This window comes from Apodemus sylvaticus, chromosome 19 (assembly GCF_947179515.1).
Source record: "Apodemus sylvaticus chromosome 19, mApoSyl1.1, whole genome shotgun sequence".
In the NCBI taxonomy this organism is placed as follows: domain Eukaryota; kingdom Metazoa; phylum Chordata; class Mammalia; order Rodentia; family Muridae; genus Apodemus; species Apodemus sylvaticus.
In genome coordinates, this window is record NC_067490.1 from 6,404,518 (window position 1) to 6,419,638 (window position 15,121).

The following is a 15,121-nucleotide window of genomic DNA, read 5'->3' on the forward strand; positions in this document are numbered from 1 at the left end:
GGAAGAGCAGTCAGTGCTCTTAACCGCTGAGCCATCTCTCCAGCCCAATTCTGTCATTCTTAAGCTGTCCCCCTCCAGGCCTCACCAATGTGCACTGCCAGGGACCTCCGTTCCATGTGTCAAGTCCTCATGAGAACATCTTTTTAAAAACAGAGGAGGAAGAATTGGAGGGGGGCTGGAAGGGGGCTGGACAGATGGCTCAGCGGTAAGAGCACTGGCTGCTCTTCCAGAGGACCTGAGTTCAATTCCCAGCACCCACACACATGATGGCTCCCAGCCATCTACCAATGTGATCTAATGCCCTCTTCTGCCATGTAGGTGTACATGCAGACAGAGTCCTCACATGTGATAAGTAAATAAATATAATTGCAGAAGGACAGCAATCAGAGAGCAGCTAACCTGGGTTACATAATGAAGAGCCGGTCTGAGGCATACGGGAGACCACCATACCATCCCTGACGTCCTTCCTGTTCCTGTGACTATTCCGAGTCTTATTTAGAAGGCTCCACTGGGGCTGGAGAGACAGCTCAGTGGTCAAGGGTGCCTGCTACTCTTACAGAGACCTGGGGTGGGGACTTAAGGTTGCTGCTGTGACTCAGCAAACACTGCGGTGGGCAGAACCTGCGGACTGAGGCATCTGGACACATCACCTCTTCCTCTCTTGCTCTTTCTGCGGTACCACAGGCAGCTTCCTCCTCTTGCCCAGTCCTGTAGGGGCAGCTCTGTAAGGTCCCATCTTTGTGCAGTCCTCTACACTCAGTAGGTGTGAGCTGTGTATCACAGCACAGCTCCGCAGCCGCTTCTGGGATTGTGTCCCCCGAGGATCCACCCATCTCAGGAGGGACCACGGAGCTCGTATAGCCTTTGGCCTGAGCCCCCATTACTGAGAGAGAAGGAGTCTGTCGCCAAGGACTCCAAGGGGAGTGGATTCTGCTTCTGGTTCAGACCCAAGGCACCCAGCCCTCCTGGAGACATTGTCTGAGTCGGGCTGGGCCTCCAGACACACAGCCCCTGGCGCCCCACCCCAGCCAGGGTGGTGCTTGTGTGGGAAGGCCTTTAAGTCCAGCCGCCAGACCCCTGACGGGGAGAGGCAGAGGGCTGGCCACCATGCACAGCTCCTGCAGCCCGTGGGTGACTCCGCCGCTGCTCCTCCTGCTGCTGACTGCCACCGGCCCCACCACAGCCCTCACAGAGACTGAGAAGCAAACCATGGTGGATCTTCACAACTACTACCGAGCACAGGTGTCCCCGCCAGCCTCGGACATGCTGCAGATGGTAAGTGTGGCTGGGTGCCCACCTCCTGGGACTGAAGGGGCACGACCTTTCCCTCCTCAGCTCCCCGTGGGGACGCTCTCTCAAGACCCCTTCCTCGGGTCAGTGACAGGGTCCCTGGGGATCCCCATAATCAGCCCCATCTTCTAGATGAGAAAACTGAGGCTTGGAGGGAACTTGCTCGGGCTTGAGTCCTGGCTCCCCACACCGGTGGCCTCCTCCTCCCTCAGCTCTTCTCAAGATGGGCTGGAGAGGAAGAGGAAAAGGCAGATGTGCCCTGAAAACACTGGAGCAGGGAAGAGAGGGCGGGGAAGGGCTTCGGGTGCATCCTGTAACCACGTGGACTCTCAGTCTCTCATCCGTAAAATGGGCTCGCAAGCACGCCCGCATGCACAGGCTAACTCTCGCATGTAATACTATGTGCGGTGAAATATAAAAGAAACACACTTATAACACACACACCAACTAGCTACACAACAGAGAGAGGAGCACTAGACAGTGGAGGCCCAGGCTGGGTGCCCGAGGCCAATCTGGCGGAAAGAATATTATCAGATGACAGGGTTGGGGCAGGATGTCTGCTCTGGTTTCAGCTGATAGAGTTAGGATCCCTCCCTTTCTGTCCTCTCTGAAGTCTGACTGGTCCACCCTCTCCTACTCCCCACCCCACTCCCAGACACCCTCCAGTGGCAGGAACCCCCCCCCCCCGAGCTAAGAGCCAAGCCACACCTGGGAAATACAGCAGGGAAGCTGGGGTCCGGACATTTAGCTCGGAGCCTCAGCCTGTCCCCTGTGGCTTGGTGACTCCGAGGGGAGCCTTTTCCTGGTGGACAGTTAGGTACGGACATCTCGGCCCTGCAGGTCAGACAGGATGACTGTTGAGAAATGCTCACAGCACCACACCCATTGCTCTTGACAACCAGGAACTGCAGACAAATCAGAAGCCTAGATACTAGTTAGCAGTTCTACCTGCTCCTAGATACTAGTTAGCAGTTTTGCTTGTCTCTAGATACTAGTTAGCAGTTTTGCTTGTCCCTAGATACTAGTTAGCAGTTTTGCTTGTCCCTAGATACAAGTTAGCAGTTTTGCTTGTCCCTAGATACAAGTTAGCAGTTCTCACAGTTGGGTGAGAGCCAGACTCACCATTTCCACTTAGATGGCTAGCACCCTCTACCCAGGGTGACTTTGCTCAGGGTGTCCCGCACCTGGCTAGCACTTTGTCATTTAGCCCCGTCTCTTCGTCCACCCTCAGTATGCCCACAGGGTCCAGTTACCTGTGGCACCGACCACAGTGGCCACGCTCCCCGGGCAACTTACACCCACATGAACTTGGGCTTCTGGTTCTTGCTCTTGTTCTGGCCTAGTGCCCAGGACTCCTGAATGCCAGAGTGGACGGACCTACTTCCAGGGAGAAAGGATCATGGCGGTGGCAACGCCACAGACTGAGAAGTCCCCATGGGAGTTCAGGCATAGACTCAGCTTGGAGGTTAGAGTCGGGCTACTCTGAGTTGGTCTCTCAGTCATAACTATCTATTAAAAGTACCCACAGGGGGGACTGGTGAGATGGCTCAGTGGTTAAGAGCACTGACTGCTCTTCCGGAGGTCATGAGTTCAAATCCCAGCAACAACATGGTGGCTCACAACCATCTGTAATGAGAAACAAATAAAAAACCTATGGGCCAGAGCAAGAGGGAGAGGGGAAGTGGGGAAAGAAAAACAAAACAAAACAAAAAAACAAAAGTATTCACTGGGGTTAGGGATTTAGCTCAGTGACAGAGCTCTTGCCTAGCAAGCACAGGCCCTGGGTTCAGTTCTGGGCTCCGGGGTTGTCTGGAGGGTGTCTGGGAGTGGGTTGGGGTTGGGGGTGGGGAAGCACCCACATCACCCAGCACTGTGACACTGTGACAGATGGAGATTATGCTGGGCCTGTCTACCCTGGAGCACTGTGGTTCACCCTGGAAACCCCTGATCCCGGTTTCTACTACCAACTGCCCACTATTGTCAGATTTAAAACAAAATGGCCAGAGCGTGGCCAGCCAGGTGTTTCTCAAAGGGTTTAGCCAAGCAAATCGGATGAGCTGAGTTCCCTCCCCAGAGGCTTGATAGGAAGAATAGGCTCTGGAAAGCTGTCCTCTCGCCTTGGCGCAGGCACTGTTAGGCATGCACCTGCAATTCACATATACCTAAAAGTAAGTGCATGATTAATTTTTAAAGATGATCAAAGAGAGAGAGCACGCCTCATCAAGGCTCAGCCCTGGTACTGTCCCCGTTCACGCTCCGAGGGTTCCAGGAAGCTAAAGCACTGAGTAGGTGGGAAGTGGACACGGTCACACAGTTCTCCCTGTGTCACCTCAGCTCCTGCAGCTGCTTCTGTCAGGTGGGGCTGTCAGGCTGGGGGTGGGGTGAGGCGGGACAGTGTGGGGCAGAAGCAGAGGCTGGAACAAGTCACTCGGGCGTCCATTTCCAGGAGAGGCCGACAGAGGTTAATGGGATCCAGGTCTTCCTCCTTAGCTGTTGGGGTCAGATGCCTTAAGATCCTCCTCCTGCCGGGCAGTGGCACTTGGGAGGCAGAGGCAGGCGGTTTTCTGAGTTCGAGGCCAGCCTGGTCTACAGAGTGAGTTCCAGGACAGCCAGGGCTACACAGAGAAACTCTGTCTCGAAAAAAAAAAAAAAATCCTCCTCCTCTGCTCCACCCTCCTCCATCCTCTCCCAGCCACGGACGGAACCCCAAGGCTCTCTAAGCAAAACTGCCCTTCCCGGAGGAGTCTCTCTCACCTGCGAGACAGACTGGAGAATCTGGAGTTGGGGTTTTGACAGCTTTGGCTTAGGCAGGGCTCTGAGGAAGTGAGGGACCTTCACAGAGAGCTGAACACTTAAGAAGAGGCTACGCAGTGAGGCGGCAGCCCGGGGTCAATAATGCACGGGTCCACCAACATTTCTCTAGACAGCTTCAGATGTCGAGCAGTTCAATCAGGCACAAAGATCACAATCAACATCAATCCCCTGCCCCCGCCCCCATGCCCTGTGAAGGGTAAGAGACGAACCCCAGGGTATGAATGAGTGTGGGTTTCCCGCTGAAACCACGGGGGAACTGATTCTGGAGACAAGCCAGGAGTCACCTTGCTAAGAGGGCGTGGTGCGGCAAGCCAGTCTCTGGCCTACAGAGGTTTCAAGACGTCCCCGGCCTGCTTTAACCACGCTCGCCTCCCTGGCTTGCTTCCCTTGCGTCCCTGCAGAGGTGGGACGACGAGCTGGCCGCCTTCGCCAAGGCCTACGCTCAGAAGTGCGTGTGGGGGCACAACAAAGAGCGCGGGCGGCGCGGAGAGAACTTGTTCGCCATCACGGACGAGGGCATGGACGTGCCGCTGGCCGTGGGGAACTGGTACGAGGAGCACGAGTATTACAACCTCAGCACGGCCGCCTGCGATCCTGGCCAGATGTGCGGCCACTACACTCAGGTGACAGTCTGGGCAGGACGGCGGGGGGCAGAGGGTGGGGCAGTGAGCTCCCGGGTGAGGGCTCCTAACACAGCCTGAGGGCTGAGGAATCTAGGTGTTGGGCTGGCCTCTGGCTGTTGGATGAGCCTTGTGATGGAGTGGGGGAGAGGGGGAGGGCTCTTGATGTTGAATACGGCTACCTGCACGATTGATCTGTAGAGCAGGCTGGCCTCGAACTCAGAAATCCGCCTGCCTCTGCCTCCCAGGTGCTGGGATTACAGGCGTGCGCCACCACCTCCTGGCTGTCAGGTGTTCTGATAAGCCACGTGAGTGCGTGGTTTGGTCTTGACCTCGAGGAGAGGGGTGGGGCCACACGCACCTTGGGCAGAGCGGGCTGGGTCCTTGAGGGGGGGGGTTGGGTGGAGCCACCTGGTCCTAGGCGGGGCCGGCAGGATCTCCAGATGGGTGGAGCCACGTGCGGGCCCTGGTAGGGTGATCTGTAACCTCTTGGCTCCACTCGGAGCAGCCTCCCCTTAAACCGGTCCTCTCCCCCTTACAGCATCGCTAATAATCTGCGCAGCCATTAGCGTGCAAAGGCCACTCAAACTGTCGTTTACATCTCTTCAAAATAGGCACATCTTTGAAATCCTAGGTCACCCGCTTTATCTTGCCGAGAAGGCAGGTGTCGCAGCGCCTATTTCCTGAATGCAGTGGTTGTCCTGGGTGACAGTGAACCCTGAGTGGTCCAGAGCTTTTGCCTCAGCCGCAGGTGCCCCTCCCCCCTCCCCTTTCCTGCCACTGTCGCTCGTGGCACTTCCGTTTCTAATTTGCTGTTTCTAATCTGCCAAACTGATAAAGTAAATAGACAAACTTGATTACGTTTTGCATTAGAAGAAAAACTGTGTTTAAGAGGGCAGGCGAGGGCTGGAGCGATGGTTCAGCTGTTAAGAGCACTGACTGCTCTTCCAGAGGTCCTGAGTTCGATTCCCAACAACCACATGGTGGATCACAACTATCTTTAAAGGGATCCGATGCCCTCTTCTGGTGTGTCTGAAGACTGCTACAGTGTAACTCATTTAGATAAAATAAATAAGAGGGCGGGCAAGATGGACCAGTGGGTTTAGGCAGTCGCCACCAAGCCCAACAGAGTAGTATCTCTCTACCCCAATTTTTTTTTTGTTTTTTGTTTTTGTTTTGTTTTGTTTTGTTTTTTTTCGAGACAGGGTTTCCCTGTGTAGCTCTGGCTGTCCTGGAACTCACTCTGTAAACCAGGATGGCCTCGAACTCAGAAATCTGCCTGTCTCTGCCTCCCAAGTGCCCTAGGATCAAAGGCATGTGCCACCACCACCTGGCATTACCCCAAATTAAAAAAAAAAAAGTTTCTAAAAACACTATGTAGGCAGAAAGCACATGCTCACTGGAGAAAGGCTCCTGGGGCCTTCTGACAAGTGTTTCTGGCCTCTCTCAGATAGCCTTCACTCTCCACTCAATTCCGATGCTTTTAGAAAGTTCAGTCTTGCTGGGTGACGCTAACCTTGGTGTTAAGGGATGGTTTTCTCTTCCCAATGCTTATTGTACAAACGATTACACCAGATTCAAAAAGGGGGGAAATCCAACAGTTCCACCCTCACCCCACCCTCCCATTTCCAGTGCCCTTTTGAGCTGGTATTTTTAGCCCTAATCTTAAGGAAATACAAGATCCCACCCAAGCTGGGAAGGTCCCAGCACCCTCCCTACTGGGACATCCCAGTCCACCCTCACCCAACGCACTCCTGCCAGACCGACCACGCTATCTGTGGCTCTGTTCTAAGCTGGGAGCCATTTCTAAAACTCAGCTGCTCAAACAGGAGTCCGAGGTGCCACTGCTACTGTAAGCAGGATTCCCGACAACCTGAGCCTAGAAACTCAGGAAAATGTGGCCTCCCCACCCTTCGGCAGGGCACACATTTTTGTTTTGTTGTTGTTAAGACAGGACCTCACTAGGTAGCCTTGGCTGGCCTGGAACTCCCACAGAGAGATCTGCCTGATTCTGCCCAGAGTGCTGGGATTAATAGTTTTATTTTTGTATTTAGGAAGAAATTATTCTAGCAGCCAGGCCAATCCCCAAAAGAGGCAGAGTGAAGGTTTGCTAAGGTGTTAGTTGGAATGGGGAAAGGTTCAACATAACTTCTCCTCGGACTTTCCTTGTGGCTGAAGTGCTCCTCTATCTCTGATCCTTTGCATAGAACCCCTGTTTAAAACCTTGTTTGGGGGCTGGAGAGATGGCCCAGTGGTTAAGAGCACTGACTGCTCTTCCAGAGGTCCTGAGTTCAAATCCCAGCAACCACACGGTGGCTCACAACCATCTGTAATGGAATCAGATTCCTCTTCTGGTGTGTCTGAGGACGGGAACACTGTACTCACATACATAAAATGAATAAATAATTAATCCTTGTTGTTGTTGTTGTTGTTGTTGTTGAGTTTGAATTATTGGTTGTTGGGATTTGAACTCGGGACCTCTGAAAGAGCAGTCAGTGCTCTCAACTGCTGAACCATCTCTCCAGCCCAGAATAAATAATTCTTTTTTTTAATGATTTATTTAGCTCTTACTCTTTCTCGTTCTCTTCTGTCTCTTGTCCCCTGCTCCCCATCCCCTCCCCCCTCTTCCTCCCTATCTTTTCTCTTTCCCTCTACTTTCTACAATAAAGCTGAAAAACCAATATATATATATATATATATATATATATATATATATATATATATATATATATATATATATATATATATAATACATGTGAGTATGCCATTGATGTCTTCAGACACACCAGAAGAGGGCATCGGATCCCATTATAGATGGGTGTGAGTCACTATGTGGTTGTTGGGAGTTGAACTCAGGACCTCTAGAAGAGCAGTCAGTGCTGTTAACCACTGAGCCATCTCTCCAGTCCCCAAATAAATAATTCTTTAAAAAAACAACAACAACAACAAAAAACGGCTGGCCGGGTGGTGGTGGCTCACACCTTTAATCCCAGCATTTGGGAGGCAGAGGCAGGCGAATTTCTGAGTTTGAGGCCAGCCTGTTCTACAGAGCAAGTTCCAGGACAGCCAGGGCTACAGAGAAACCCTGTCTCAAAAAACCAACACCAAAGCAACCAACCGAATAGCCGAAAATCCCTAAGGATCTCTAGAAAGAGGCCATGGGAGAGTGGACAGGGTGTATCAGAGGCCTGAGGCTGAGGGAAGAAAGAGGCCTGGTGACTTCTCTGTTTGGCAGAGAGGGTAGACACCCTCTTCCCCTGCCTCTACCCCCCCCCCCAGAAGCAGTTTTGGCCTGAGGCTATAGGGTCCCACGGACGACTGACTGTGTTACCCAGTCCAGGGCTAACCTGCTGGGTTCCCCTCCTTTAGGTAGTGTGGAGCAAGACCGAGAGAATTGGATGTGGCTCCCACTTCTGCGAGACTCTCCAGGGAGTGGAGGAGGCTAACATCCACTTGCTGGTGTGCAACTACGAGCCCCCGTAAGTGCTGAGGGCCAGAGGCTTAGGGGAGGACAGGACTGGGCCCAGCTCAAGGATGCTGAGGGCCGCTAATGTAGTCCTGCCCGTCTTGACAGCTGTGATGGCCCCACGCGGGGTCTAATTTGGTTAACGGAGAAGCGGGGAGGGAGGGAGCCCGTGACCCCCGGGAAGCATCCCCGTGGGCTCCTGTGGATGAATCTCCTGTGCGTCTGGGGAACGTGGGGACCGGTAGGAAGGCGCCAGGCCTTCCCTGCAGCAATGCCTTCTCATTTAGGGGGAACGTGAAGGGCCGAAAGCCCTACCAGGAGGGGACTCCTTGCTCCCAGTGCCCTCTTGGCTACAGCTGCGAGAACTCTCTCTGTGGTGAGTGGCAGGCGAGAGCTGAGATGGGGTGGGGAGTCCCCCACAACCCCGGGCCTGGGTGACTTAGCGTCTCAGACTCCCGCCCTGAGAAGCAGGAGAGGGGCCTACGGGATGCGATGGCGGAGACCCTCTGTGACTTTCTGCCTTCCCTGCACAGCCGCCTCGGCGACTCCTTAACTCCGAGTGACAGATTCCATCCTAAAGTCCCTAGGAGAGTTGGGATCCCGAGGCTCAGGAGTGCCGAGCGAGGGGCGTGGCCGAGCGGGAAGGTCCGGGCGGTGGGCGTAGTCTGTGGTTGAATGGGCGGGGCCTGCCAGGCAGTCCTCTAAACGTAGCTTGGACTAGGCGGTGGGTGGAGGAGTTAGTTGCGTCAAAGACAGAAAGTTACATTACCAGAGGGGCACACCCGCTGCAGAGGGAGTATAGCTCGCGCATCCCGGTGGGATATCCTGCGGCCGGGTGGGGTCTCCTAATGCCTGGCCTTGCCAAACAGAGCCCATGAGAAACCCGGAAAAGGCGCAGGATTCGCCCCCAAGGGTGACCGAGGTCCCTTCCACCCGTGCACCAGAAGTCCCAAGCTCCAGGGAAACCGGTACTCCATCCCTAGCAACCTCTGAGACTCTACATTTCTCCTCGGTAACAAAGGTCTCGGATTCCCTGGCAACCGAGTCCTCACCTGCGCTAGAAACAAAGGCCTCATCTTCCTTAGCAACCGAAGGCCCCTCCTCCATGGCAACGGAGGCTCAGTCTTTTGTAACTGAGGTCCCCTCGGTTTCTGCAACGCACATCCAGCTCTCACTGGATGAAGGGCTAGTTAACTTCCTCACATCAACACACATCCCTGTCCCCACACCTACGGACAAAGAAGCCAGCAAGCCGAGCGCACCCTCCGTGAGCCCAGAGAAACCCCTGCACCCCAAGATGTCCCTGACAGAGACAGGAGAATCCCTACCCCAAATCCAGGAGGAGTCTGAGCCCAAGGCCGAGTTGCCTAAGCCAGAGGCCGAGTTGCCTAAGCCGGAGGAGGCCGAGTCGCCCGAGGCCGCGGCAGAGTTGTCTGTTTCCAGTGAGGCTTTGGTCCCAGTTCTTCCAACCCAGGAGCACGGTGGGCAGAAGGCCTCACTGGAACACTCTGACCACCCTGCTGCCACATCCCTGCCCAACCTCCCTAGTGCCTCAGGTAATGCCACAGGTGGGCGCACCCTGGCCCTACAGTCATCCTGGACAGGTAAGGCCCGAAGACCTTATTTTCCTTCCTGGCTCCAGAATGCTGGTATCCTGGGCTGTGGATCCAGTGTTTGGGGCATGGTAAAGCATGCACCAGCCATCGGGAAGATGCTTCCTCCCCGCCTGCTGCCTGCACCTTGCATGGAGTGAGTGGAGAGTCAGTCAGGCCGGGCTGTTTTCAAGCTGAAATGCAGCCCCCTTTCCTTTCTGTAGGTGCAGAGGACCCCAAAAAGGCCGGCAGGGATTTGAGGAGTTCCGCTCACGTGTTGGGTCCTTTCCTGGGACTGCTGCTGCCTCCCTTGCTGCTGGCTGGCCCATTCTGAGGGGGACACCCAAAGACCTGGTGAGGAAACTGGCCTCATGCCCATTCTGGGTTCTTTTTCCAAGTTAGAAGCCAGAGTGAGCATCTGGAGCAGGTCTTGCCCTCCCCCTCCTCTCTGCCATGCAGGACCAGCCCATACCTGCCTCCCCCAGAGCTTCTTCCACGAGGGTGGGGCTAGGGTGCTGCCCTCGGCCAAGCTGCAAGCTGTTCTGAGCAGTTCTAGTGGGCCACATGAGCCTAGTTTCTTAAGGACAGAGGTTCTTAGCCTCTTCAAGAACTTGGCTCTTGCCGAGCAGTGGTGGCGCACGCCTGTAAACGCCAGGACTTGGGAGGCAGAGGCAAGTGGATTTCTGCGTTTGAGGCCAGTCTGGTCTACAGAGTGAGTTCCAGGACAGCCAGGGCTACACAGAGAAACCCTGTCTCAAAAAACAAACAAGCAAACAAACAAACAAACAAACAAAGAACTTGGCTCTTGTAGTCCTGAAGTGCCTACTGCCTTTCTTCCCAGGGAGAAGAGGTCAGCTGCCCAACTGCTGTGTCCTCCTATCCTGTCCCTCAAACAAGACACCACCGCCTGGCTAAAGCCCCTCTGGAAGGGAAAGGCTGTGGATCTAGCTCCTCAGCAACTGCACACCAGGGCCCTTCCTGCCCCTTACAGCGGAGTTCTACAGAGAACAGGATTCTGAGGACACTTGTCTGCTCCACAGGGTGGGGTGGGGGTGGGGAGCACTGTCTGCCTGAAGGCTCTGGGGTTCCCCATCTCTGAGGGCCCATGTGACTTGGACAGCAGACCCCAAGGGGCAGGTGAAGAACAAGCCCCAGCCAAGTGGGGTTCTGTGGGTGGGGAGACGGGGCGACGGGGACAAAGGCAGCCTTGACTCCTGAATAAAGCCTGTCTGAGAGCCACGGCTCAGTGCTTTGCATGAGGTGGGGTTGTGAGAAAGTGGTCTGCCCACCCATGCAACTCTTCTGTCCTCTCTCTTCCTCTCTCCCCACTGCCCCACCCCCTTCCCGAGCCATCCCTTTCCTTCTGGTAATTTCCACTCCACCCAAGCCGCAGGTAGCCTTGCAGGAAGAAGAGCAGAAGGAAGGACCAGAAGTTACCTCTGTGACTTTGGGGATTGGGCCATTTCCATGAGGAGGCTGATGCTCAGGCCTGTCCCGGCCACAAGTTTCAACTTGGCAAGGCTTGGGCAACTTAGGTGCTTCGAAGGAACCCTGAGACAGAGGCCCGGGGCATGGAAACCTCTCTGGGAATCAGAATAGAGTGGTCCAGAAGTTTTGTGGGTCAGGAACACAAAGGACAAAAAGAGGGGCCAGGAAGGGGTCTTGGCCAGGCTAGTGCATCAAGGCTACTTCTCTCAATAAAGACACAGAAGCTATCCATTTAAACTATACAACTTGGGGCCAGTGAAAAGGATCATGGGTAAAGGCAAGTAGCCCTCCAACCTCCACTCCCGGGCAATGGCACACATGTACCATGTCCCGTCATCTTTATTTGGGTGTGTTTTGAGATCAAGTCTCTGCGTAGCCCTGACTGTCCTGGAACGCTCTATGTAGGCCAGGCTGGTCTTAAACTCAGAGATCCGCCTGTTTCTGCCTTGTAAATGCTGGGATTAAAGGCGTGCGCCACCACACCTGGCTGGAAGAAAAAGGTGAAGCATCCAACTCAATGTTTGGAGATGTATTTATCTAGTGTCTGTGCAGGGTGGGGTAAGCACGGTGCATGCAGAGGACAACCTGCGGGGACAGCTCTTCCTCCATGCACGTTCTGGGGATCAAACTCAGGTTGTCAGGCCTGGTGGCAGGCGCCATTACTTAGCCAACTGGACAGCCCCAGCTTGATATTTTTTTAAAAATATTTATTTATTTTTACATTTCAAGTGTTATCCCCTTACCCAGTTTCCCCCTCTCCCGGAAACCCCCTATCCCACCCCCCCTACTCCTGCTTCTATGAGGGTGTTCCTCTACCCACCCACCCACTCCCACCTCCCTGCCCTCAATTCTCCTACACTGGGGCATTTGTCGAGCCTTCATAGGACCAAGGGCCTCTCCTCCCACTGATACCTGACAAGGTCGTCCTCTACTACATATGCAGAGCCAGAGCCATGTGTACCCCTTGGTTGGTGGCTTAGTCTCTGGGAGCTCTGGGGGGTCTGGTTGGTTAATATTGTTCTTCCTATGGGGTTGCAAACCCCTTCAGCTCCTTCAGTCCTTTTTGTAACTCCTCCACTGGGAACTCCACACTCAGTGCAATGGTTGGCTGTGAACATCTGCTTTGGCAGAGCACACGTTTTTTAGTATATTTACTTGGGGACTGTGTAGCTATCCCTAATACCAAGAGTGGACTTTTTTGTTGCTGTAGAAGCCCTTACCCACTGGTACCTGCTCTGACCTGCCCCCTTCAGCCTAAAACAACTGCTGATCTATTTTCTATCTGTATGCACACTTCCTGTTCCTTCCTTAGTTTTTTTGGGGGGTGGGGTGGGGTAGCTCATGCCAATGCACTCGTGGGGTGGGGTGGGGTAGCTCATGCCAATGCACTCGTGGAGACTGGAGGAGCCCTCTACCCTATGGGTCAGGCTTGGTAACAAACACCTTCACCACCACCGAGCCATTTCACGGACTTTCATTTGATGGTCTTTGACTTTCATATAAATCCTTCACGAATATGTTCTGTGACTGCCCAACACATCGTCAAGGTCCACCTATCCTGTAGCGTGAATGTTCTCTTTACCACAAAGTCCCGCCGAGCCTACGAGCAGCCATGTGTGCGCTATGCCGGCCAGCATCACCTCATTTAATTTTGTGAGATGGAGTCTCTCACAGATGCTGAGGCTGTTTGCCTAGGATGGTTATCCAATCAGCTTCAGGGATCTGTCTCCACGCCCCACCCATCGCTCCTCCCAGTGCTGGGGTTACAGGCCTGCATCACTGCACCCAGCTTTTATGTAGGTGCTAGACCAAACTCAGGTCCCCATGCTGGGGCCGCGTATTCCTTCTCCCCAGCCCCAACTGTTGAAATTTTGGTTTTTTCATGAGTGTCACTTTATTCCTTGTCTGGGTGAAAGATTTTATTGTGGAAGCGTGTTGACTTTTCTCAAAGGCCTTTTCTGTCCCACCTGAGATGGTCCTGTGGTGGTTAGAGTAAATGACATTAACGGATCTTCAGACACTAAAGCAACTGCATCCCTGGGAAGGTCTGTTTTCGTGAGCTAGTGTGTCGGCCTGAGCTGTCAGGGATGGGGGTGGTCTCTGGGCCAAGCAGACCCCTCAGAGGCCCAAGCCTATCCTGGTTTCCCTGTGGCTTTTCCTGACTCTCGCCCAGCAAGGGCATCTGCTGGCAGTCTGCAGATCTGTCCCGTGACTGTGCCTGCCACAGATCAGGAGTGTGGGATCAGGGAGGTTTCAAGAACACGGGCCCTAACAGATGGGCAGGGAGGGGACCTGCCAACAAAGCTGAACTATGTTCAACTGGAGATAGAGAGGCTGGAATCAGGAGGCCTTGGGGACCTGAGGGCCTTCCCTGACACCGTAAGCTGTGCCTTCTGAGCATTTTGGCGACCGGCAGTGACAAGGAGGGACAGTTGAAGGGGGACAGCTCAGGCTACCACTGTCTCCTTATCAGAAAGCCTCAAAAGGCCTGTCTCGAAGGCCTTTCCAGCTTTTCCTAAGAAGGTTACTCATGAGGGAAGTCACTGGCTCCCTCAAGGACACCCCCACTCCAGTCGTCCCTCCCTCCCTGCTGGCAGCTCAGCTCCTGCCCTGTCAAGCCTGAACCTCTTAACAGATAGGATAATACCTGGGAAAAGCAGGGCCTCATGCCCGACAGTCAGACCAATCACAGGCTTCCACCTTAGGCTAGGCAGCCTCTTACAAACCTCGGGGAAGACATGGCTCAGGGGCAGAGGCACCACCTCTTTAGGGACAGCTAAGCTCTGCTCAGTTGTCAAATACAAGTGTCCCTAATTCTGGGGTGGTCCCTGGAAGGAACAGTACAAAGGCAGGATTCGAGGGAGCACAGGGAGAAGTTACCCCAGGAGCATGGTCAATGCCTTGGGGGTACACTAGGATATCCTCTGGATATTGGTCTAGATGTGAGCCAGCCTGGCCTCTCAGGACGTGGGCAGCTTCCCAGATTGCAGCTCTCTAGCACAGGGACTATAAACTAAACAGTTAGGAGGGCACAGAGGCGGGGTGGGGTGGGGTGAGGTGGGGGTGGGCACCATTCTTTATCTGCACAGGGTCCACCAAGCCTTGCTGCTGGGCCTGAAAGACATACAGGGTAAAACTGTACCATCTCTGTCAGATCACTGGGAAGCAGACTGCCAAAGCCTCCTGGGGAAAGAAAAGACTCCAAACTGCAACCCTTACAGGCCAGGTCCCCTGCAGAGAGGACCAACACTAGGAGAGGAAACAAAGCCCCAAGGATCAGCCTTGAGAGAAGGGGCATCTGGGAGTGGGCTGCAAGTCAAGTCCTGGGTCCAGGCATTTGGGGGTGGGGGTGGGGGTTCGAGACAGGGTTTCTCTGTGTTTCTAGCTGTCCCGGAACTCACTCTGTAGACCAGGCTGGCCTCGAACTCAGAAATCAGCCTGCCTCTACCTCCCAAGTGCTGGGATTAAAGGTATGCGCCACCACTGCCTGGAGGCTTCTCTCTGTGTTCTGCTCTAGACAATTCTCCAAACTTTCTCTGGATAGCTCACCTCTTGCAGACCTAAGCCCAGCCCTTTCTTTATCTTACACATTGATCCTGTCATTTACTCCAGGTTCCTTCTGATTACCCTGTGAACCAGCATTCCGAGTCGCCCGCCCCTGTTTCTTAGGAGAAGGCAAGCATATAGTTTGTTTGGTTTTTTTTTGCAAATTAATTTTTCATTACAAGAGAATCCAGAGTCCACCTGCCTCCGTTAAGCACAGGGAGGAGAAGCTAGCTGTGTGGGACCCTGTCCTGAAGTGACCATTTCTTTTTTTTTTTTTATTCGATATATTTTTTATTTACATTTCA

General features: G+C 53.9%; 1 protein-coding gene across 4 annotated transcripts; it reads left to right on the forward strand.

The window, feature by feature from the left end:
* Window positions 1–657: 657 nt before the first annotated feature.
* Window positions 658–10,715, forward strand: Pi16 (peptidase inhibitor 16). Of its 4 annotated transcripts, none has more exons than XM_052164193.1 (7): window positions 659–1,275; window positions 4,506–4,727; window positions 8,094–8,203; window positions 8,478–8,566; window positions 9,060–9,794; window positions 10,007–10,136; window positions 10,624–10,715. In XM_052164193.1, the coding sequence occupies exons 1-6, from the start codon at window positions 1,108–1,110 to the stop codon at window positions 10,114–10,116; spliced, it is 1,434 nt and encodes a 477-aa protein (XP_052020153.1). In that variant the 5' UTR covers window positions 659–1,107; the 3' UTR covers window positions 10,117–10,136; window positions 10,624–10,715. The 4 variants fall into 4 exon arrangements, with proteins under 4 accessions (XP_052020152.1, XP_052020153.1, XP_052020154.1 ...); XM_052164194.1 differs by having other exon boundaries at window positions 9,060–9,746; XM_052164195.1 differs by having other exon boundaries at window positions 662–1,275; window positions 9,060–9,158.
* Window positions 10,716–15,121: the final 4,406 nt, after the last annotated feature.